Source organism: Rutilus rutilus (genome assembly GCF_951802725.1).
Source record: "Rutilus rutilus genome assembly, chromosome: 17".
Classification (NCBI taxonomy): Eukaryota; Metazoa; Chordata; class Actinopteri; order Cypriniformes; family Leuciscidae; genus Rutilus; species Rutilus rutilus.
The window spans coordinates 26271934-26294950 of record NC_140230.1 but is presented as its reverse complement, the minus strand read 5'-3'; the positions used below and the strand labels follow the sequence as shown (position 1 = coordinate 26294950).

Genomic DNA, 23017 nt, shown 5'->3' with positions numbered 1-23017 from the left:
TCTCAAACCTAATAATGGAAATCCATTTTCTTACAGCATATTATAATGCGGTGATGCCTGTTCACTTAGCATTTACATTTATTGATTTAACTTTTCAGTGTTTAGACAAAATGGTGTAGTATTTTAATATCTGAAAATAATTATACAGGTCCAAAAATCCAAGGTATGTCATGATACTTTTTGTTAGTGGAGGCAATACGGTATATATCAAAGTACAGTGATATTATCATATGATACCTTCACTGTACCATGGTATCACCACGGTACACTGTCATTATCACATGCTTTTGTCAAATACATATGTCTGTATTGTTGTCAACTTAAAATAAGATTTGAAGTATCTTTCGTTCAATCATAATTCCCACTCTCATGTAATGCGTTCTGCTCCCTTGCTTTGTGGCCCACACGTTCCAGCTTTTTTAAACCACCTCTATTTCATCCTCCGACATAATTTCCTCTTTCATTTTCCTCTCCACACCTGCATCGCCCCTTCAGTGCTTCGGAAACAGCGTCTGCTGACAACAGTCCTCTTAACGGCCCGACCCTGCCCTCTTATGAAATCGGGGCTCTATTATGAAGAATACACTTTCCCACGTTATGATAAAAGCTGTGAACAGCAGGGATAAATAGAAGATGGCTTAGGTCTGACTGCAAATCTTAACAGTTTGTGTAACGATGATAAGCATAATAAGCATGCAGAAATAACCCATTTTACATTACACAAGGAGAGACTCTTTAACTGACAGAAGATTATTTATTTTTTTATCCTGTTGAAAATATTCAATATGCATATCTATATATGTATTTTCTCTTAAATGTCTTAAGGTAAATCAGATTGTTAATCATTTAATTATAATTGTTAATAATTTTACCAAACATCTATTTTTGCCAAGTGTATTCAAATTGTTAAAGTATATGCAAGAAGTAAAACATTACAAATCAAATTTTTAAAAAAGAATCAAGGTTTGTTTTCTATGTAGTATTTCATTAAATTAATTCAGATATTTAAATTTGATTATTTTCCTTCATATATTTGTATTCAAACATTTTAACATAGCTGATATTTTGAACATTTTTGGTCAGGATTTAGGACAGTTTGAACTGATACATGAAAATGAATCAAATTTTCTGACTTTAATACCGTTATTGCTAGTGAAGTTTTATTCCGCTAAGCTGTTAAAAAATCTGTCTTAAACACTTTCATACTCCTACAAGGAAGAATAATGAAACTGCTTCATAGTGTTTTCTAACCTGAGTTTGTTGGTTTGTCTTTCAGGTGAAATGCTGTAAGTATTGGCCAGATGAGTCAGAGATGTACGGTGACATAAAGATCACGCTGCTGAAGACGGAAACTCTGGCGGAGTATACAGTGCGAACTTTTGCCCTGGAGCGGGTACGAGACCATTTCTTTTCCTCAAGAGACAGGACAGGAAATGATGTGGAAAAGAAGGGTTGCATCTCCCGCATGAGCGCCGCAGCTCAGTGTGTCAGAGCCTCTAAGCCACGGCTCCAACATGCTCTCATTTCTCAGAGAAGCTTGTGTGATTTGCTTCGCCATTTGATATGATGCGATCTGCTATGCACTGATTAATGTACAGTCAGCAGGCCGTTTTCGCAAAATGAAAACAGACAGGGTGATCAGGTCTCGCATTGCATATCTCGTATCACGTTACTCCACATTACCCTGCTTATTACACTCTCACATGCACACCAAATAAATAAATAAATGCACATGAATTATTGATTTTAAAATAACTTTGTTATATGAAAAGAAAGAGCCTTATGATATGAGAGACATGAAATTGTCAGAAAACTTTTTTTTTTATCATCTATACAGTTTAGCAACATTTAAAAAAAAAATTGACCTAAAGGCCTGTTCACACCAAGGACGATAACTATCATTCTAAAAATCATTCAAGTTTATAAGAATAGCAGCATCCATACCACGACTATAATGATAATGGCACACAGGCACAGAGGAATTAAATCATTAGAATCCCATTCAAAACAACTTTTTACAGCTGGTGAACGATAAAAACATTGACAGCCAATCAGAATCCATCCTGCTTTAAAGAGCTCGAGCATTTAAAGTGGCAGATGAGAAAACTGCAGTGCACTTATGATAAACATAACAATATCGTCCATTGGTGTGGATGCTAATATAATTATCGTTATAGTTATCATCCTTGGGTGGGAGCGGGCCTTAAGAATGCCATTATTGACTAATCAGAATCAAGTATTCCTGGCCATTCTAATAATATGTGTTGCTATGCTGATATACATTGGCTCTTTGCTAGGATTAGGGTAGAACGCGAATTGTGTGTGTGTGTACTCTTTTTGTGTGTGTGTTAAGGGAGAATTTGGAGTGACAGCCCTTTAAATGAAATGGAGAGAAGCGCCTGATACCCAGCAGAGACCCACGAGCTGTCTGTTCGAGGATTAGAGCTGCCTCATCTCAGAACGCTTTTATGGCAGGCACATTAACTAAAGCATCTCTTTCTCTCTCTCTCATTATCGCGCTCTCTCTCTGTGATACAATGGGCTAAATGTGGGTGCGTTTACTGAAATTAGCTGAATTTAACCTCTTCCACCTCACCTCCCTGTCTTCTCTTATCATCCTCTTTGCTGCCCTGTGGAGGCGCAATTCCGTCACCAGCCTTAGATGTGAGTTTTGTGCTTGCCTCGGCCCTGTCAATCAAACACGGGCTGTGGGTGGAACAATGGGCTTCTGTGTGTTTGTCGAATGGTGGGGAAAGCTCCACATAACCATCAGACAGGCCTTTGGGTGGAGCTCTCCTTGCGTGTATCCAAACAGACGAGCAACTGGGATGCAGTAATAGGAAGTGTCGTAGACATGCGAACCTCCCCTGAGTGGAACCACAGAGCTGTGTGTTTATTTTACTGTGGCTTTTGCTAATTCATCTGGGTTTCTCTTAGGTGTTTTTGAGCCATGATTTGTCAAATTTGTCGCCTTTCGCCGCTTCTCTCCTCCGGGTAGCGAGTTTCTGCCTGATCTTCATCTCAACCAGACACCTCCATCTGTCACGGTCGTCTGGATCTTCCTTCTCTAAGCCACACCACTCCATGTCTGTCTTTATGGTGTCTTTCCAGCAGTGCTTTGGTCTTCCCCTCTTTCTCTTTCCTCCTTTCGTCTCCACGGCTCTCCTTATGTCAGCCTCTTCGTCTCTCCGGCACACGTGTCCAAACCACTGTAGCCTTCTTTTCCTCATCAGATCTTGTATTGGCGTTACTTTTGCTTGCTTCCTTATCTCTTCATTAGTTTGGTGTTCCTCTAGACTTATTCCAAGACAGTACCTCAGCATCCGCATCTCACAGGATCCTATCTTTGAGCCATGAGGTATACAAACTCTAGAAGTGAGTCCCCTCAGATTTTTGAGCCATAAAATTAAAAGGTGCCTGATCGTGATCTCCACTACTCGTAACATAATAATTCGTTACATTTATATAGCGCTTTTTCTGAGACCTCAAAGCGCTTTACATATGGAAGGGGGGAATCTCCTCAACCACCACCAATGTGCAGCATCCACTTGGATGATGCGACGGCAGCCATATTGCGCCAGAACGCCCACCACACACCAGATTACTGGTGGAGAGGAGACAGTGATGAAGCCAATCAGTGTATGGGGATGATTAGGACGCCATGATGGACAGAGGCCAAGGGGCAAATTTGGCCAGGATGCCGGGGTTACACCCCTACTCTTTTTCGAAGGACATCCTGGGATTTTTAATGACCACAGAGAGTCAGGACCTCGGTTTAACGTCTCATCCGAAGGACGGTGCTCTTTTGGCAGTATAGTGTCCCCGTCACTATACTGGGGCATTAGGACCCACACAGACCACAGGGTGAGCACCCCCTGCTGGCCTCACTAACACCTCTTCCAGCAGCAACCTACTTTTCCCAGGAGGTCTCCCATCCAGGTACTAACCAGGCTCAGCCCTGCTTAGCTTCAGTGGGCAACCAGTCTTGGGCTACAGGGTGATATGGCTGCTGACATAAAGCTAGAAACCATACAAGCGTATGTTGGAGCCGTGGCATGGTGGTTAGCGCACATGGCCTGACACATTGAGTCAAGATGCTCATATGGGCAATTCGGGCTCAGGCTGCTTACAAATGGCAAAAACTAAAATGATATTGAATTACATATGATATTAGATACAATTGTGGAGCATGTTTGTCTTTCAGAGGGGATACTCCGCCAAACACGAAGTGTGTCAGTTTCACTTTACATCATGGCCTGAACACGGAGTCCCATACCACGCCACAGGTCTTCTAGCCTTTATTCGCCGTGTCAAAACCTCCACGCCACTCGACGCAGGGCCTGTGGTGGTCCACTGCAGGTATAGAGCTCCTTATTTCATCACATTAACTGCTAATGTTTGACAACCAGAAAGTGTCTAAATATGTCTTGATTTTGAACTGTATGCACTGCCATTTAAAACATCACCAAGGCTGCATTTATTTGATCAAAAATACAGTAAAAGCAATAATATTGCGAAATAGTATTACAATTTAAAACTACTGTTTTTTATTTTAATACATTTTCAAATGTAATTCATTCCTGTGATGGTAAAGGTGAATTTTCAGCATCGTTACTCCCGTCTTCATTCTTCAGAAATCATTCTAATATGCTGATTTGGCGCTCAATAAATATCAATGTTGAAAATAGTTGTGCTGGCTTTTTGTGGAAATTGCCTTTTTTCAGGATTATTTGTTGAATAGGAAGTTCAAAAGAGCAGCATTTATTTGAAATAGAAAGATTTTGTAGCATGATATATGTCTTTACTGACTTTTGATCAACATTTTGTGTATTTTCTTAATAAAAGTACTAATTAATTTAAATAATAATCTTACTGACCCCAAACTTTACTTCTTACTAACTTCTTACTTTTCTTTTTTTTTGGTGAGATGTTTTACTTAAAGTGTGCTTGTGCTGTCTTTCTTTCAAATACTCCAATGAACCTCAAAGAACGCCATGGTAATATCATGTTACAGGATAAAAAAAAAAACATGACATTGACATGTTTAAACATCTGGTTTAATATTTTTTGGTACTTTTTTGTTAGTGTTTACTGTCATCTGTTGTTACCTTGGACTTTGACGTTGACATCCTGCCATGTCGAACAGGACTGCCTCAACTTCACCAGCTTGATTTTTGGTTGTCCAGTCAAAGAAAAAAACACTGTCCCACGTCATCATTTTTGACAAAAATCGGACTATCCGTCTTTTGTTCTTCCTCTTCAGTGTGGGGGCGGGCAGGACCGGCTGCTATATCGTGCTGGACGTGATGCTGGACATGGCAGAGTGTGAAGGAGTGGTGGACATCTACAACTGCGTGAAGACCCTCTGCTCTCGTCGAATCAACATGATCCAGACAGAGGTGCAGATGCTCACATGTTTACCCATAACTCTCTGTACCCAGACATGGAGGAGACTTAGCAAATGACATCTCTTGTATTTGCATAGTCAAAAGCTTTGTGGGTGTTGCTATGAATATTCAGAATGTTTAGCTTTGGAATGTTATGAAAATTGTGTATGGATAGGTGGGAAATACAAAAAAAAAAAAAATCATCTCTCTTGCATCTGTCCTCTGTGTGGAGGCATGTGCATTTGCTTAGATGTTCCGAAATTTACATATCCAAACTTTATTATGTAAATCCCACAGTCATTTGACTGTTTAAAACATTAGTAATTATTTACCAGATGCTTTAATTAAATCCATCCGCAAGTGTTTGTTTATGTAGAGTGGTGTATACACTCGCAGTCCCACTTTGAAACATGCCACAAATTTAGTTTGCGTTCAAACACGGAGGTTAAACAAATTCTGCTACTGGCATCTATTTACCCTGTATTGTCCTTTATCTTTCATGCATTCTTTCTCCTCTAGTCCTCTCTTTTCTATTCTCCTTGTTCCTGTTCTGATCTTTTCTCACTTCATTTATCAAGGGCGTTTTCTCAGAGGAGACGAGGGTGGCAGTGAAGGCCTCCTGCAAAACTTCAGATGATAAAATAATCGACAGAACAAAACCGAAACAAAGCAAATAGTATCAAATATTAGATTAAATTGGTTTTTTGAAAGTTTACTGTCCAACAGCAACACCAGTGGATAATGCTTCAGAGGGAGGCTTCGCTTGAGCTCATTTGGAAAATAAAGGTGAAAAACCACAGGAAGCAGTGCCTCCATGTCACTGCGACTGGCTGATTATATGCACGTTAATCCATTGATGTCTTGCCAGTCATGCACACAACAGCAAATCCACATGAATGCGTCAAACTGGATGGAGTAATTACAGAGGGAATGGCTCACCCACTCGGACATCATCACTTTCAGTCCCGTCTGAATCAAAATTTAGTCTACCACAGAAAGTATGTAGCTATGTCTTTGGTCTCTCTCTCTACAGGAGCAGTACATATTCATTCATGATGCCATCCTGGAGGCGTGCTTGTGTGGGGAGACGGCCATCCCTGTGAATGAGTTCGCCCTGGCTTACAAAGAGATGCTGCGGGTGGATTCTCAGAGCAACTCTTCACAGCTTCGAGAGGAGTTCCAGGTCTTTGTTTCTCTCCTTCTACTATTCATATTGTTTTCTAGTTTTCCCCGACGTGATGATCGTGAAATCTCATTGGTGCAAAATCCCACATGACTGTACATTTAAAACTTTATGTATCTTCTGATTGGCTGTGATTGTGTCACATTGCAAAGCAGTTTCACATTCAGTGACGACAGATAGAGATGCTCCGGAACCATCAATCAGAACCGACCGGTTTTTGCTCTAAACACGCAATATTGTTTGTTTGTTTGTTTTATTTTGGCCAATCTCTGGCCAGCATTGATCAATCATTTCCAAAAATGTCATTTGTGTGGAAATATTATGGAGGAAAATACTGTACCAGACACAGGCACTGTTTGTGATGCTTGAAAATTTGGTTTAAAAAAAATATATATTGAATTGGGGGTGTGGGTGTATATGCATGTATCTCTGAAGGGAACTGTCTTCAGAAAAGTTTTGATGGCATTTTTTCCCATATAATGCTTAAGTTATATTTCAAGTGACTAAGCATAAGTATGATGCTTTTGGGGGCCTTTTGTTTTTTTGTAGATTAGTTTCAATAAATGACCTGAACAGGGCAGGAAGTTTGAGCTCTGAAAGTTACTATTATTAACACCATAAATTGAAAAAAGGGAAATGGCATCTTTCTAATTTCTCTATAAGTATATAACTTCCTATGAAGTTCTGTAAATGTAAATTTGCTCAGTGGAGCAAAGCAAGTTTGAAAGCAGCAGTCAAACAAGACGCTGAGCTACACAAAGTGTGAAATGCGCTGCCACATTGATTAATGATCAATACTGTTGAATAAATGTATTTGAGTGTGGCTAGACATTCAAAGGATATTTAAATAAACGTTTCAACTATAAAACAAAAGCCAGATTGTGGAACTCAGACTGCGGCGACATTCTGTAGCGCATGTACACCCACACGCACACAGTGTAACAATGATTTAGAGAAAACAGAGCAGTAATAAATGACAGAATGTTGGAAACACTTTCAAAACTTCTCTGAATTTTGAATTTGTAAATGCTGGCATCTAATGTGAAGGTTCTTCAGTAAGGAGGCTAATGATTACAGAGGTTTAATCAATAATTGTTTTACTAGACTGCCAAACATAAATAACAAAGATCGTGGTGCAAAACATATCATAATAGAAGAAATACCTTGCATTCCTCTTCCATTGGGAGCAGTATTAAGTTGTGTTTCACTTTGCAACAGATCCTCAGGTAGTGAAAGGCCGGTGAAGGTTATTTAATATACCATTCCAAATGTGTTGCTGAGAATACTTTTATTGATTCAGAGGGAGGCAGGCTGAACTATCCTTGCTTTCCTGCACTTATCTCTACATTGCATTTTTCTGACTTTACGTTCCAGGTAAATTGTAATGCATTCATTGTAAGCGATTTCTTGCTGAGGCTTTCAAAAAAGGCTGTACAGAAATGCAGATTTGGATTAAAGGGTGTAGATTTTGCTGTAACTCTTAGGTGTTGATGGAGGATATTATAATGGGATTTGTACATCTATTTCACAACTATATCTTTTCTCGTGAATTATGGCTATATGTTCCTTGGCTCTAGAAGAGAACAGCAAATCTCTTTACCCTTTGGTTTGCACAGGGAGAACAGTGCGTGTGTCTGTTTGAATAGCACCATTTTTTTCCCGACTTTAATGAGCTCATAGAAACTGTGTTTATTATGTACTATGAGGTTGGCCTGATTTTGCGATTTTGTTTGGTAATAGCAGTAACAGTGTGGGGAGTCATATGTAATGCGTTTTAAAGCTAGATCCAAAAGCTGTTGTTGGAGTTGAAGGCACATCTGCGGTTACCAGATGCACAATACTATTAGTGCATAATGGAAATCTTCATAATCACCAATGTGCCAGCAGGAATCACTCTAGTTTTCTCTCAACTTTCCCTCAACTTTCTTTCTCTTTCTTTCTTTCTTTCTTTCTTTCTTTCTTTCTTTCTTTCTTTCTTTCTTTCTTTCTTTCTTTCTTTCTTTCTTTCTTTCTTTCTTTCTTTCTTTCTTTCTTTCTTTCTTTCTTTCTTTCTTCCTTCCTTCCTTCTGCTTTTTTGTTTTCACAAGAATGTGCCTACTTTGTGTGAAAAGAAGAATAATTGTGAAAAAAATAAAATAATTGGCAATTTATATGTAAAAAAAATGCTACTTTATCAAAAGAAATGCAGCTCAACTTCTCCCAGTTGTGACTGTATTTTTCACAATGTAACTATTTCTTGTAATTGTCAATTTATATCTCTCATTGTGACTTGTGATCACATTATTTATTTACTTACTAAAAAGCTTGCTTCCATAGTTTTTTGTGCTTTCTTTTAAATTTTCTGTTTTTCTTTTCTCCTATTATATCATGAAGAATCAAATTTTGTATTTCCAGAACTCTAAATGTCTTCCCCAGTCCAAAAAGAGCATTTGGAACAGTTATTTTAGTATTATTTATATAGGTTTAGTAATTTTGTTATGTGATTGTGTCATTTTTATAAAAAGATTTACTATTTCTATTTAATTCATTTTTTGTCTTTTTAGTAAAACTTCAACTTATTTTATTTCAATTCGTTGCCAAGACCAAAATTTCTAGTTTTCGTTAAGTTTTTCGAAGTTTTTCATCTAATATTTGTTTTATTTTATGTAGCTTTATTTCAACTTTTAATAGTTTTAGTTAACAATAACAACACTGATTTAAAATGTCTCAATCTAAACTTCTGTAACTTTTTGATGTCATATGGATGCATCATCACGATAATAAACCCATTGACCACAAACACTGCAAAGCTTAATTCGTCGTCAACATCATTTAATTTCTTTTTCCCTCAGACGCTAAACTCTGTGACACCTCATCTGGACGTTGAGGAGTGCAGCATCGCTTTGTTACCACGAAACCGCGAGAAGAACCGCAGCATGGACGTTCTCCCTCCTGACAGGGCCCTCGCCTTTCTGGTGACCACCGAGGGCGAGAGTAACAACTACATTAACGCAGCCCTGATGGATAGTTTCCACCGGCCGGCTGCTTTAATTGTCACCCCCCACCCGCTGCCCGGCACGACCTCTGACTTCTGGAGGCTGGTGTTTGACTACGGCTGCACCTCTGTAGTCATGCTGAATCAGCTGAACCAATCTAACTCTGCCTGGGTAAGCCAAAGCATCCACACAGCCACCAGAACTTCCACTACAGCCCCCAAGAGGACTTTGGTTTTTTTTTTCTTCAAAATACATCTTTATCGGTTGCCTTTTTGCATTCGCATCATCGCATGTCCTTTGAAGTTGTTTAAGCTGTTTTGTCCCCAGCTTCTCTTAATCTCCCTGTGAAGTGTTATATATTCATAAGCCTATAGTCAAGTCTCATTTACATACAGCTTTCCTTTGAGTTTGCGGAGTGGCGTTCCGGTGCTCTTCTTGATCACGACTCTCTGAAAACCCTGACGTGCGCTAACATGCCGGCAGTTACTCAGTGTCACTCTCGCAGTCGATCTGTTCGTTTTTCTCTCTGTGGTGGATTAACGTCTCTCCCTCTTCTTCATTCGCATGATTGCTCTCTGCAGTCCATAAGTGTTAATATTCATCACCTCACTTGCCTCGCTGACATTAATGTTCTTCCTCTTTCTTGTCTGTTCTCACTGTCTCTGCCCGTTTAAGTTCAGCTCAGTTCAATTTAGCAAGGCTACAGAGTTTCATATGTTTAGATGCTGATTTCTAAGGCTGCAATATATTCCAAATACAGTGGAGTCAAAATATTGATGAGATTTGAATGATAAAAATGGAATGATTTCATATATCACATTGTTAAGCCCAAAGTATACTTAGATTTTTACCATAAACTGTAAAAATATATGGACGTTGTGTCCATGACGTCACCCGTAGGCTTTTGAAGAGCATTTTTGAAATGTGTGAAGAGCATTTTTGAAGCCCAAAGTGTGCGTAGCCTGTCAACGCCATCTTGGAAGCGGTCACTCCCAGATAACCGAAAATGGGCAAAGAGGCGGGAATAGCTGAGGTGATGTGATGGCTAACAGACAGCAGACGAACGGCTGGTAGTGACATCAGTGGAAATCCACCTGTCACTCATGTGGCTACGGCCTTAATTATGAAGAACTTTAAGGCTTAATAAAATTGAAACGGATGAGTTATTAAAAAAATTCACCCCCCTCACAGTTGTCATGAAGTGCAAAATTAGCTATAGACCAAAACCACTTTGAACCAGGCTGTAAACATATTTTTTTCTGCTGTAAAGTTGTGCATATTAACATGGGGGGTATATGGGATTGACTCTCTTTTGGTGCCTGTCTCTAGTGGCCAGTCGATGAATTGCAGTTTAAGTCATTTCTGTGTTGGATTCAAGTGAGAGACCGGAAGGTTGCCACTTGGTTTTTATGTATACGCAAGGTTCCGCATACATCTGTGTGATGCAAATTTCGTCACCAGAATAGTATGTGCAGGTCTCACATGCTCATTGAATTTGTTCTGCACTAATCAGTTGTTCTGCAAGACGGCCCGTTCCACTGACCCGGCCCGTTGTTTCACAATAGAAAATGAAACTAAAGAGATCGAACAAGAACAAAATACCAGAGACTGCAACAAGAACAAACGCCTGCATTGACAAGCGCTTGTGTGAGGGGATTATGAGATAGCCGCAACTGTAGTTTGAAGAGCACGAAGACATTTTTATGGGTCATAACTTCCGGAGAAAAATTGTACAGACACTGGACCAAAGATTAAACTTTCTAGCGTGCATGTGTCGACTTCCTGTGTTCGTGCACTTTATTAAATGGAGAATAATTTGAAAGGCTACGCGTTCGACTGTACACATACTACAGTCATAATCCCATGGGCGTCGGAACCATTGTATGTGGGTGGGACAAGAAAAAATGCTACATATCAGATTATGCTACCAGCATCATATTCTCCTTCCCTAAACCTACCCTTAAACAATGCAAATATAGTGTTGGTAGCACAATCTTTTGGGCTTTAGATCCAAATCAGTTTTTATTTTGGGGGTTGGCCTCTGACTGTCTTGCATGATCATAATAAGTTCAACAGATATACTGTTAAATATTCTGTCCTTATACTGATCCTTCCTTTTCACTACTTGATTCTTTCAGAATCCCACTTTTGCATAAACCTCTTAACCTTCAGAACCCTTTTCTTCCTCAACCGCACTCCTTCTAAAAAACACTTTTCATCCTAAAACACAATTTCTGTCTGGCACCTCTCTATCCACAACTCTTTTTCTTCTAAAACGACATTCCATCTAGAACTTCAGAACCACTTCTCCTGCTCCCTCTAGTACCGGTTTCTCCCTAGAATCCCTTTCCCTGAAGAACCCATTTTCTTTTCTTTCTTATTATTCTCTCCTTTTTATTTTAAGAATCCATAAAGCGTGAATGGTTTTCAAACACCTTTGTGAAAGAAACTTGACTTTGAAAAATCCATCTAGAAATAATCAAGAACTTGTAATGTCAAATGATGGCTTCTAAACACTTATTCATCCATTCTCTCTCTTCCTCCTCCTGTCTTTCTCCCTCTAGCCTTGTGTGCAGTACTGGCCTGAACCAGGTCTTCAGCAGTATGGTCCTATGCAAGTGGAGTTTCTGTCCATGTCTGCAGATGAGGACATCATCACCCGCCTTTTCCGGGTCAAAAATGTGACGAGAGTGAGTTCCATCAATTATCATTCACTCTCTTTCATAAAAAATGTCTCTCATATTTCCCCTGTACATCATAAGCTTAGCAGACCCTTAATATACCCTTAAGTTATTAGAAAGGTAATCACTTAATCATCATTTTACTCACTTCAGAGAATTGCTTTAATTGAGCAATTATACAAAATTACAGTATACAGAAGCATTTACAAATGAAGTTTACTGACTTGATTCTTTTGGGCCTCTAAAGGTACACATAAGGTAAAAAGTCATCCAGCTGTGCAAATGAGCCTCTGAATTTTCTTTCTAAAAATGTCAAAGTCATTTCCTGGGAGAATTCTTTGCATTACCACCACAGGGCTTTAATGATATTCTGCAATAATACATTTTTCATACCTTAGAACCGATTGATCATTATGTTGTGCCATTTAACTGTCAGCTTAATTCCTTACGTTTAAAAAGTGCGGAAATTGAGGTTTTTATGTAATCTCTGAAAAGCTTTAAAAGCATTTTGAGGCCTTTTATATTACTCTGTTGACCATTATGCCATGTTACATTCATATCACGCTTTAATAGACTACGAGATAAAGTGGTATAATAAATAGTGTTTGTCAGTCCAATATATTTTGTCAGGCAAAGCTACAAGAGCAATTAAAGAACAGAGGAAAAGCTATTTCAAAATATCCATTTTCATACCATCAGCACATGACACTTCATATGGCGCCACTTTCGCAGGCAAGGACAGATGGTGAAATAAGTTTCCATAAGCCTGCAGATATGAAATATACATTAATGAGCGTGCCACAGAAGGTCATTTTTACCACTTTCAATTTGCCCCAGCTTGTCATTATTGTAAGGACTAATTTTGTTCTGTTTTTCTCTCCGAATGTTTGATGGCAGTGCTCTTTGGCTAATAGACATCTGCAGTTTCCTCATTGCTCAATGTACTTTTGACAGATGTGACAGTGTTTTAATGCTTTGGCATGCTGCGTGTCGGAACATTAGAAACTAAGGCGATTGAGTGGGGGAAAGGCATTTTCAGCACTACAGAGAGAATTATGGGGGTGTGTGGATGGGATGCTTGTGATTGTGGGTGCATGTGTTCAAATCTGACATATCTATTACTCAGATTGTGTGGTAGAGAATGTTAGTGTATACTGCTTCTGCTTTAACATGGTGTTGCCGTGTTCACTTATAATAAAACTTGTTTTTATGAAGTGGCAGCCACGGGTTGTGATTATCCAGGAAATCTTACATAATAATGATCATATTAATTAAATTTTCCATATTATGTGTCATGATGCGCTTGGCTAATTTTAATGATTGATTAAACAATGAATAAAAACAAAATGGTTTGTAGATTGATGTACATCAGGGTAAAAGATATTGGAATATAGAGGTACAGTAGAGGAACATTTTCTAAACCTGTTAAAGAATGTTAAATTGTCTGCTTTGGGAACCAAAAAGTAATGTTTCTAGAACATTCTGGGAAACCAAAATTGTTAAAATTGCCAGTTTGTTATTTCATTTTATTTATTTATTTAGATTTTCTTTATAAAAATTAAAAAAAGACCCCTTAGGTCTTAAATGTCAATGCAATTCCTATTTTGCAAATCAAATTGACTCGTTGAGTTACGGTACATGCAACAACCGATTCCATAATGCATCTAAAAGTCACCATATTCTAATTGAACACAAATGAGATTCAATGAGGACGGTTATTATCAGTTATTACCACTTGAATAGGCTTTAAAAGTTATTTAATTCGGACATAGCTTAATAATACATCTTAATTTATCCTTTCAATTTCTGCATTTTCTATTAATTGTTTACAAATTGGAAGAAGAATCATTATCTCAGACTTGTTAAAGATATGTGTATCGCTCAGCTATGGTCAGTGTGCTCAATTTCTCCCAGCAAGCCTTAGGGCAGTTTTGGGGTGTGCCTCAGGGCTCTATATGAATTCCACCTGTGTTTTAAGCCAAAGCAGGCATGTATCAGGGCCAGCCTTATAGTGTTTCTTCCCCACCCGAGTGAAACTCTTTCCCAGCAGACTCATTCATCACAACCTAAACACTGCTGACTTGGCACTGCTGGAGAACAGTCCTACGCTACTGTACACATCCATAAACAAGCCCAAATGCACAGCTGGCGACGCATTACTGATCGTGACCTTTCCTTTTCCCCCATCTCATCCATGCAAAGCTGCAGGAGGGTCAGCTGGTCGTCTGCCAGTTCCAGTTCCTGCGCTGGTCTGCGTATCGTGACGTGCCTGACTCCAAAAAGGCCTTCCTCAACCTGCTGGCTAGCGTACAGAAGTGGCAGAGGGAGTGTGGGGAAGGTCGTACAGTGGTCCACTGCCTGTGAGTAGTATGCCGGCATGTTCCACACAATCCCAACTCAACTAAACAATGGTTTTATTAATTTACAGCATCTTATAAAATAACGCCTGCTGAATTTCCGTTTGAACTATGGCTCTTAAGTGTTTTCAATACATTTGTTGTAGTCTTATTAGTTGAAGTTAAATTAGTTCAGTTTTGCCTAAAAAAATTTATTTAACCAAACATCTACTTTTTATTTCTTCTGGTGGACAACAGGAGTCAACTTCCATTGTGTCTGTTTTGGTTTGGATGTCTATATATTCAGTTAATGCCAATACTATTCATAGTGTTAATGCAACAGATTAAGTAAGCTTCCATTTTGCTAATTAAAATTGCATGCAATTAAATTAGGTTGCGACAGTGTGATCCAGAGCTGATTTTAATTAGCTAAACTGAACGAACAATTGCTCTTTTTGAGTGTATTCTATCATTACTTTGTGAGTGTATTGCTTTGACTGTTGTCTGGCATTCTGTCCATTGATTTCTGCAGAACAGTAATATACAAATGCAACTGTGTAAATTGTGATGTCATACGCTTTATGTGCTGCTAATCAGATACAGACAAATGATATAATGAAAAACACAAACAAAAAACATCATATCAGCTTAATGATGTGATCCTGCTGTGTTCAGCTACATCTTTTACTTCCGCCATGTGTCTTCTGCGGCGTGTCATTGATTGTTTCCTCAAACCACTGATGCAAACAGATTTTTTTTTTTCTGCTTGTACAGTGAGATGTGTCTAGTCTAGCAGGTGCACTGGCACTCTCCATCAGTAATACAGGTAGTGGAAGATTCATGATCCAGTGTTTCTCAAAAGACTTGCCCACTTGAGATTTTATTATCATTGAAGTATTGCTTTTCACTTCATGAGTATGAATGTAAAGTGAATTGGCTACCCTGCACAGGAAGCTGAATTCGACTTGGAATTGTAACTGCAGGAAGCGGAATTCACAGAATTCTAAAGGTTCAAAGGTCTGGGGTCAGTAAGAATTAAAAAAAAATAATAACAATAATACTTTTACTTAGCAAGGATGCATTAAAATGATCAAAACTGACAGCAAAGACATTAATAATGTTACAAAAGATTTCTGTTTCATATAAATGCTGTTCTTTTGAACCTTCTATTCAGCAAAGTATCCTGAAAAAACTTCGACAAAAGTATTAAACATGAACTTTTTTCAACATTGATAAAAATATTAATTTGTTAAAGGGTTAGTTCACCCAAAAATGAAAATTCTGTCATCATTTACTCACCCTCATGTCGTTCCAAACCCAAGGCCGGGACACACCAAGCCGACGGTCGGCCATCGGGCAACGTCAGGCTGTTTTGAGTTTTGCCTAGTTTTTTCATCGAAAGTGATGAAAGCGAGCAAAGACATCAAGACAGCACTGACAGAAGGCTGTTCTAATTTTGTCATCTTACCTGAGCATTCCAATGTACAAATATTTTCACAATAATATGAGCCGACTTGAATGAAGTAAGTGATTGGCATTGACGTTGTTTATGGTTTGTACATCAGCAGTCCTAGTTTCGGTTTCCCTTTTTGAATAAAGAAAATAGACTATTCATATCTGCTGATATAGACAGATATTTACTTACACACAGGCACAGAATGCATGTGCTAATTGACAGTCGCCTTTAGTCCCTTTGGTGTGTTCAAGCGCAGCTTTTGGCTGAGACTCAGTCGACGAGAGGCAACAACACAGTCAGCTTTCATCGCGGCTAGTTCTTTGACGTCGGCTTGGTGTGTTCCTGGCATAAGACTTTCGTTCATCTTCAGAACACAAATGCAGATTTATTTTTATTTTTTTTACATCTGAACGATTTCTGTCCCTCCATTGACAGCTACGCAACTACCACTTTGACGCTTAAACAGATCGGAAAAAATTATCTTTATGAATTGAGCGGTTTAGTCCAAATTTTCTGAAGAGACACAATCGCTTTAGCTTTGCTTTTTCATCACAGAAATAAAACACATTTTAAAATGTATAAAAATAGAAAAGTTATTTTAAATTTCAATAATATTTCACAAAATTAGTGATCAAATTGGTGAGCATAAGAGCATGGTGAGCATAAGAGACTTTAAAAAACATAAAAAAAAATCTTACAGACCCCCAAATTTTGAATGGTAGTGTACATGTAATGGTAGTGTGTATATATAGTGTATGTATAATTTGATTTTATAAAAGGCAGTATCATAAAATTAATTAACTAATGAATTAAATTTAGTTCAATTTGAATGATGCCATATAATATTCAGCTAAAATAGTTCAAAGAAATTATGAGCCAAAACAAATATAAGAGATCAAAAAGGGAAAGATAAAAGCATCGCGATAACACTGAAGAGCAGAAAATAAATGAACTAATCAAAGAGCACTCATACTTTGACGAAAATTAAGAGATAAAGGACTAAATATAAGAGAACATTATATTTGATTTAATTAAAAAATATATATATATATGTGTATGTATGTGTGTATATATATATATATATATATATTATTGACCTGATCTGAACATTTCACACAAGCTGTATTTGAACTCAGATTGCCCATGCAGATAAATGGTCCAGGGCGTTTCATAAGAGCATGTGGACTGTCCTTCAGGTCACGTTCTGGCCTTGCATATTGTTGAAGTGTCGTCTCCTCGCAGCGGCCCGAGTGATGGCCGTTGTGCCCTTGAACAGCACACTTAATCCTTGTCTTCGCAGTGTTATCTGTGTCTCCTGTGACAACTATCTCTGTTTGCCAGTGAGTCAGATAAGAGATAATTATATGCAAAATACCGAATTCCTGTATACCTTCGCAAACAAATCATGTAAACAAATGAAACGCACAAAATGGTTCTGAAATAAAATGTTTTCTAATCAAGGACCTCACTCATAGCCAGCCTCGATGATCTTAGCCTAGGTGTTAACATTGTCGTTATCCTTTTAACCACACATCTTTGTCTCCGGGTCTCACTCTTGCCCACCGAGCCGTCTCATCTGGAACCCCAGGCACGAATTCCCTTCCCATCGCCGCCCAGAAGCACATCACTCAAAACTGTCACATAGTGTTACCAACCACAGGCAGAGAGAAGAGATTATGGAGATGAAATCAATTATGCTTTAATACAGAACAGTGCAGGCCTTTCTCCGCGCTAAATCCAGAACTGCCAAAGCACTGACTGCGATTGATTATCTCAGCGTTGCCTCATCTTTCAGCCGCTGTACACAGCAGAAGATCTTCAGAAAGCTCTTTGTATGCCTCTCATGCAGGCTGGTTTCATATTAACTGGATGTGTGAAATTTCTGCTGTAGACTGAATATCAGTACGCAGCACAAGCCAGATCTTTTTCTTCAATGTCTGTATTTTCTTTGCTCATGACAGACGGGGTTTTTTGTATTCCTAGGAACGGCGGTGGTCGCAGTGGAATGTACTGTTCCAGCAACATCCTGATGGAGATGATCCAATACCAGAACATGGTGGACGTCTTCTATGCTGTCAAGACTCTTCGTAATGCTAAGCCCAACATGGTGGAGACACTGGTAGGTACAAAAGTTCAGAAAGTCTTTGCCTTTCAAATAAATTCCCAAACACCAAAAATCATTATCAGTTGGTCAGGGCCTTTCTGGAAAGTTCATATAGGCCCAAGACTTTTTACTGGTGATCCCCCTTTTCCCTGATCCCAATTGAGTAGGCTTTACTATAAGAGCAGGGGTTTTCAAATATGATGAGGAACAACTAAAATGACAAGGCAGCTTAATTTTCATGTATACAAACTTATTATGTGTAAAGAAATATTAAATGTGATATTTAAGTCAACAAAATCGTTATTGTTTCCTAAATTAAATTGGTTTTGTTAGGGGTTAATAGTTTAGGACCCAAGGACCAGATGTTTGAAAGAAGACCCGGAGTCAGAATTATAAAAAATTGAAGAAAAGTTTTACTGAAGATAGTTTGCAGTTTCATCAGCAGAAGTCAGCTTCAAGACTCACACAGGAGTTCGTAGGCCGCCCCGCTTACAGTTACAATGATCACAGCAGTTATACCATTTCCAAGGTCTAAGCTACGTCATTGCTTACAGGCTGAATGATTCTGATTGGCCAAGAAATTGATAAACATAGTAATTTTCCACACATATACAGATAGACAGAAGCATATCTCCATAGATTATGCCGCTGACACTCGGACCCTGAAGTTAGGCACGTCGTGACCTTCCAGGTCGCAAATTTGGGTTGCTGGGTGCCAGCATGTCTCGAACAACAACTCAGTCAATCTCCAACAATGCGGTGGTTCTTTAACCTGTAAGCAAGAAGACTAACACACACACCGACACACAGCTTTTCCAAGGTTGGATTTGACCATTTGGATTCCAATCCACTCCCTTCAGTTTGCTTTTGTATTGTCATAGTACTAAAGCATTTTTTTAAATATATATATTTTTAAACATGCAGATACAATCAAATAATATTATACATGATTTCTGAAAGCAGAAATAAAAAAATTAAATAAACTATAATCACTGTTAAATGTATTTTATTAATACCTTAAGTGCAAATGTAATCTTTTTTATATAATTTTATTTTTTATATAATACTGTTTTTTCAGCATGAATGCATAAAATAGATCAAAAGTGACAAGACATTTATAATGTTACAAAAGATTTTTATTTCAAATAAATGCAGTTCTTTTTAACTTTCTATTCAACAAAAAACAAAAACATCCTGGAAAAGACAAATGTAGCACGGGTCCACAAAAATATTAAGCAGCACAATGCTTTTCAACATTGATAATAAGAAATATTTCTCAAGCAACAATTTAGCAAATTATAATAATATTTAGAAAGTTACTTTTTTAACTGTATTTTTGATCGGTTTCACTTTATTTTAATGATCCCTTTAACTAGTGGTGCACGATATATCGGCCGCCGATATGGTAATTTTTTACACATCAGTATTGTTCCGATGTCAAAATAGGGCCGATGTGAACAGGCCGATAGTCATTCCTGTGTATTTGACGTGTGAAGTTGAAGATGAAGTTGACGATGCTGACTCACGATCTTCGCAGTAGTAAACGCCTGAGAGAAATGCACATTTCATACGGATGACATAAGCAGAGAACAGTCTTTTTTCTTTCGTTTTGAATTGTTCTGTTTAAAAGTACACATTTCAAGCTTTCTATATATGTCTCAGGTCTGTGAGGCAAGTAGGCTACCTTATACCTGAGTTTCGGTTCATTTATTAGACAAGCTCCAGGTTCATGCGCAGACATTTTTTTGTGAAATAAATGCGACTTGTATGTTTTTTTCCTCTTCATGACGCATTTTTTTAACTGATTGTTTTTTGACTCGTAGATATTCGAATATATTGCTTGATAATTGATACCCGTTCGAATTAGATTTTTCTCAAAAGCGACATCACGTGTGATTTTGTGGATTACCGATAAGCGCGAGTCTGGAGAAACAGGCGTTTATTTATTCATTCTCAGTGTTGAGAAACGTAGCCTTCATGCGTTACGTTATTGTGTTAATAATAACTAAAGTACCTACTTATGTTATTTTGTATGAAAACTAGCGCGTTCCTTACTTCTAGATTAAAAAGTACCGTTGTATCAGTGCTGCGCGAACTCTCTCTCACAAACACGGACGCGCGCACACAGAGAGAAGATAATTGTAAAATGAAAATTGATGGGCTAAGTTTAAATTTTGTTCTTGCTTGTTTTGTTTTTCTGTCAAAATGTCAGAAAGCATTTTGTATTATCCATCCGTGTTTTTAAAATTCGTTAAATGACGGACGTTTTACTGTTAACACAGCCCTCATTATATGTCGGATTCGTCTAACTTATACTTGATATTATTTTTAGAATAAGTGATTCGTTATGCTATTATTATACTCCTGTCTATTCATTGTCAACTGGTTTCTATAAATATGTTTGTATTGGCTAACATTTATTCAGCTAATGCATGTCCTGTTTAAAATGTGCAATGTTCAAACGCGAAGACAGCACGTCACAAATAGAAGCCCTTTTCCCTGTGGTATTTAGTATCATATTTGGATATTGGAATAGTAAATTAAGTAGCCTATCTTAATTGTACACAATGTTCCTATGTTTTTTTTGTTGTTGTTTTTTTTACTGTTTTCTAGGGGTTTCTTAATTTTAGACAAGTTGACCAGCACACATTATATGCAATGCAATATAATGCATGTGTGTCGTCGTCCTCCTTAATGACAGAGGTTAGGTACAGAGCAGCCTACACAATCGTTGAACTAGCCTGGAGGCATAAATTCAACAGCACAGTTTTTCAGCACTTGTAAATCTCACCATTTAACCCAATGAGCATGGTATACAAAACTCTCAGACATTGACATTGCCTATTCATTGCCTTTTCATCCTTATTCATAGTGTGAATTCAGGACAAATGTATTTTTAAATAAATATTTTTTTTCTTCTGAAAATCTGATGATATATTTTGCACACAGGTAAAGGTGCCCAATATCAGTCATTTCTAAAGTAAAAAAAAAAAAAAAAGTGTTTTGGAAAATAGCTCTTTATTTGATTATCATAAAAATGTGTTTTCTATTCAGAGATATCGACATTGGTAAATATCGGTATCGGCCATAACAGCAATATTACTATCGGTTATCGGTATCGGCCACAATTTTCACATCGGTGCATCACTACCTTTAACACATTCTGTTGACTATAAGTAACGTTGCACCTACATGTCTACTAACTCTCTTTAGAGTGTTGTAGAGTATTAGTAGACTGGTAGAGTTAAGGTTATAATAAGTTGACGTGGTTGCAAAGCTACTTATAGTCAGTAGAATGTCTGTTGGAGGAGAATCACAATAAAGAGTTAACAGATGTGAAGCAGACAGTCTACTAAAACTCCAACAAGACTTAGTTGGCATGTAGTTGCAGTTACTTATAGTCAACAATGTTTAAAAGGGCCCATCAAAATAAAGTATGACCTTTTGATCAAATAAATGCAGCCTTGGTGAGCATGCAAAACCAAGAACTGTTGTGTATACAAAAATATAGTGAATTATTGCACTAATTCTGTCGTTTCTCTGTGTGTGTGGTGCAGGAGCAGTATCGTTTCTGTTATGAGCTGGTTCTGGAGTATTTGGACTGCTTGGAGGTCAGATAGCGGGTTTCCCCCCCCCCAACCCCCCATGCTGACTTCACTGCATGGAGCAGGACCACCGGCAGGCTCACTCTACACCCCCTCATCCCCCTCTGCTTCCCGTCTTTCTGTCGTCTTACCCAGATCAAAAAGCAGAAGGAAGAAAACGGGACAAAAAAAAAAAAATGAGGAGTTCTCTGCCGGTTCTCTTTTTTTTATCCCAAACATCTAAATATGTTACATCCCTTTCTGTCATGGCTGTTTTTTCGGTTTAGGATTTTTTTCAGCACATTTTCCTCAAAGCTGTGAGCGATTCCAGAGCCTGGCTTGGTACGGTGTGGTTGGTTTACCTCTGCTCGCAGAGATAGTGGGCTGTTTCTAAAAACAGCGGCTTTATTTTACACCTGCCTGTTTCTCTCTGGCTGGCTGGACTGAAGAGCAGAAATAAACATCACTTGGAGAAGATCTCTTCATGTGCAGTGCAGTGGAGATGAGAGTCGGGCGTCTGTACCGGGGCTCTTAAAAAGGAGTCGGGCACCTTGCCATGCCCCTAAAATAGCGGCAAAAGGACAAAACACACATGCATGCACAAACGCTGACATCCACACACACACACACAGATTCAACCAGCAGACAGCTTTCCATCAACTGCCTATCAAGACGTCGATGCCTCTTCAACGCAAAGGACTCACTTTTCACCACCGTTTTCCGCGTCTCTGAGGCTTGGTTCTTGTATCATCGGAGGCGGAGTTTATTACTATATATGGTGCCATATGTCTCAAGAGGAGATTGACAGGAGGGTCAGGCGGCCATGTTGCCCAGCTGTGGCTTTCCTATCTTGTTATAGCTGTTGTCTTTTTTCCTCTCACTTGTATATATACTCACCGTCTGCTGGAAATCCCTGACGTCTTAAGGTGTAAGTCTCAAGTGCTAACAGTGGCCCTGTGTGCTTAAAGCAAAGGAAGTACATTAACAAGGGGCAGACGTGATGGCATTCTAAAGCTCGCGGTGGATTACACCCTGACCTTTATCCTCTCATTCAATGGTTTTGAGAGAGTGCAGTTAATAGTCTTTTTACAACTGTGCTGCGAAACTGTGTCAGAAGTGAGGAGAAAGGGACCAAAAAGAACACCGGCAATCTTCTTCTATTCACTTGTAACTATTTATCGGACTGACTCGTGTTCTTTGAGTGGATTTTGTTTAACAATTGTGCAGCTTTGAGTGTACAGCTGAATCCTGGGCTCGAGATTCTTCAAAGCATCCCTTTAAGTTACACATTCACAGTCCATCCTGTTTTAT

The 23017-nt window shown here is 38.5% G+C and overlaps 1 protein-coding gene across 1 annotated transcript in view; it reads left to right on the top strand.

The window, feature by feature from the left end:
• Positions 1 to 21891, top strand: part of ptprub (protein tyrosine phosphatase receptor type Ub) — a 246951-nt gene extending 225060 nt beyond the window's left edge. Inside the window, exons 27-35 of the mRNA XM_084385145.1 lie at positions 1277 to 1393; positions 4205 to 4359; positions 5264 to 5399; positions 6421 to 6570; positions 9402 to 9716; positions 12110 to 12235; positions 14429 to 14586; positions 18002 to 18137; positions 21680 to 21891. Of these exons, the coding sequence (XP_084241271.1) occupies positions 1277 to 1393; positions 4205 to 4359; positions 5264 to 5399; positions 6421 to 6570; positions 9402 to 9716; positions 12110 to 12235; positions 14429 to 14586; positions 18002 to 18137; positions 21680 to 21742 (1356 nt within the window). The 3' untranslated portion in view covers positions 21743 to 21891. The remainder of the gene's footprint in view (positions 1 to 1276; positions 1394 to 4204; positions 4360 to 5263; positions 5400 to 6420; positions 6571 to 9401; positions 9717 to 12109; positions 12236 to 14428; positions 14587 to 18001; positions 18138 to 21679) is intronic.
• Positions 21892 to 23017: the final 1126 nt, after the last annotated feature.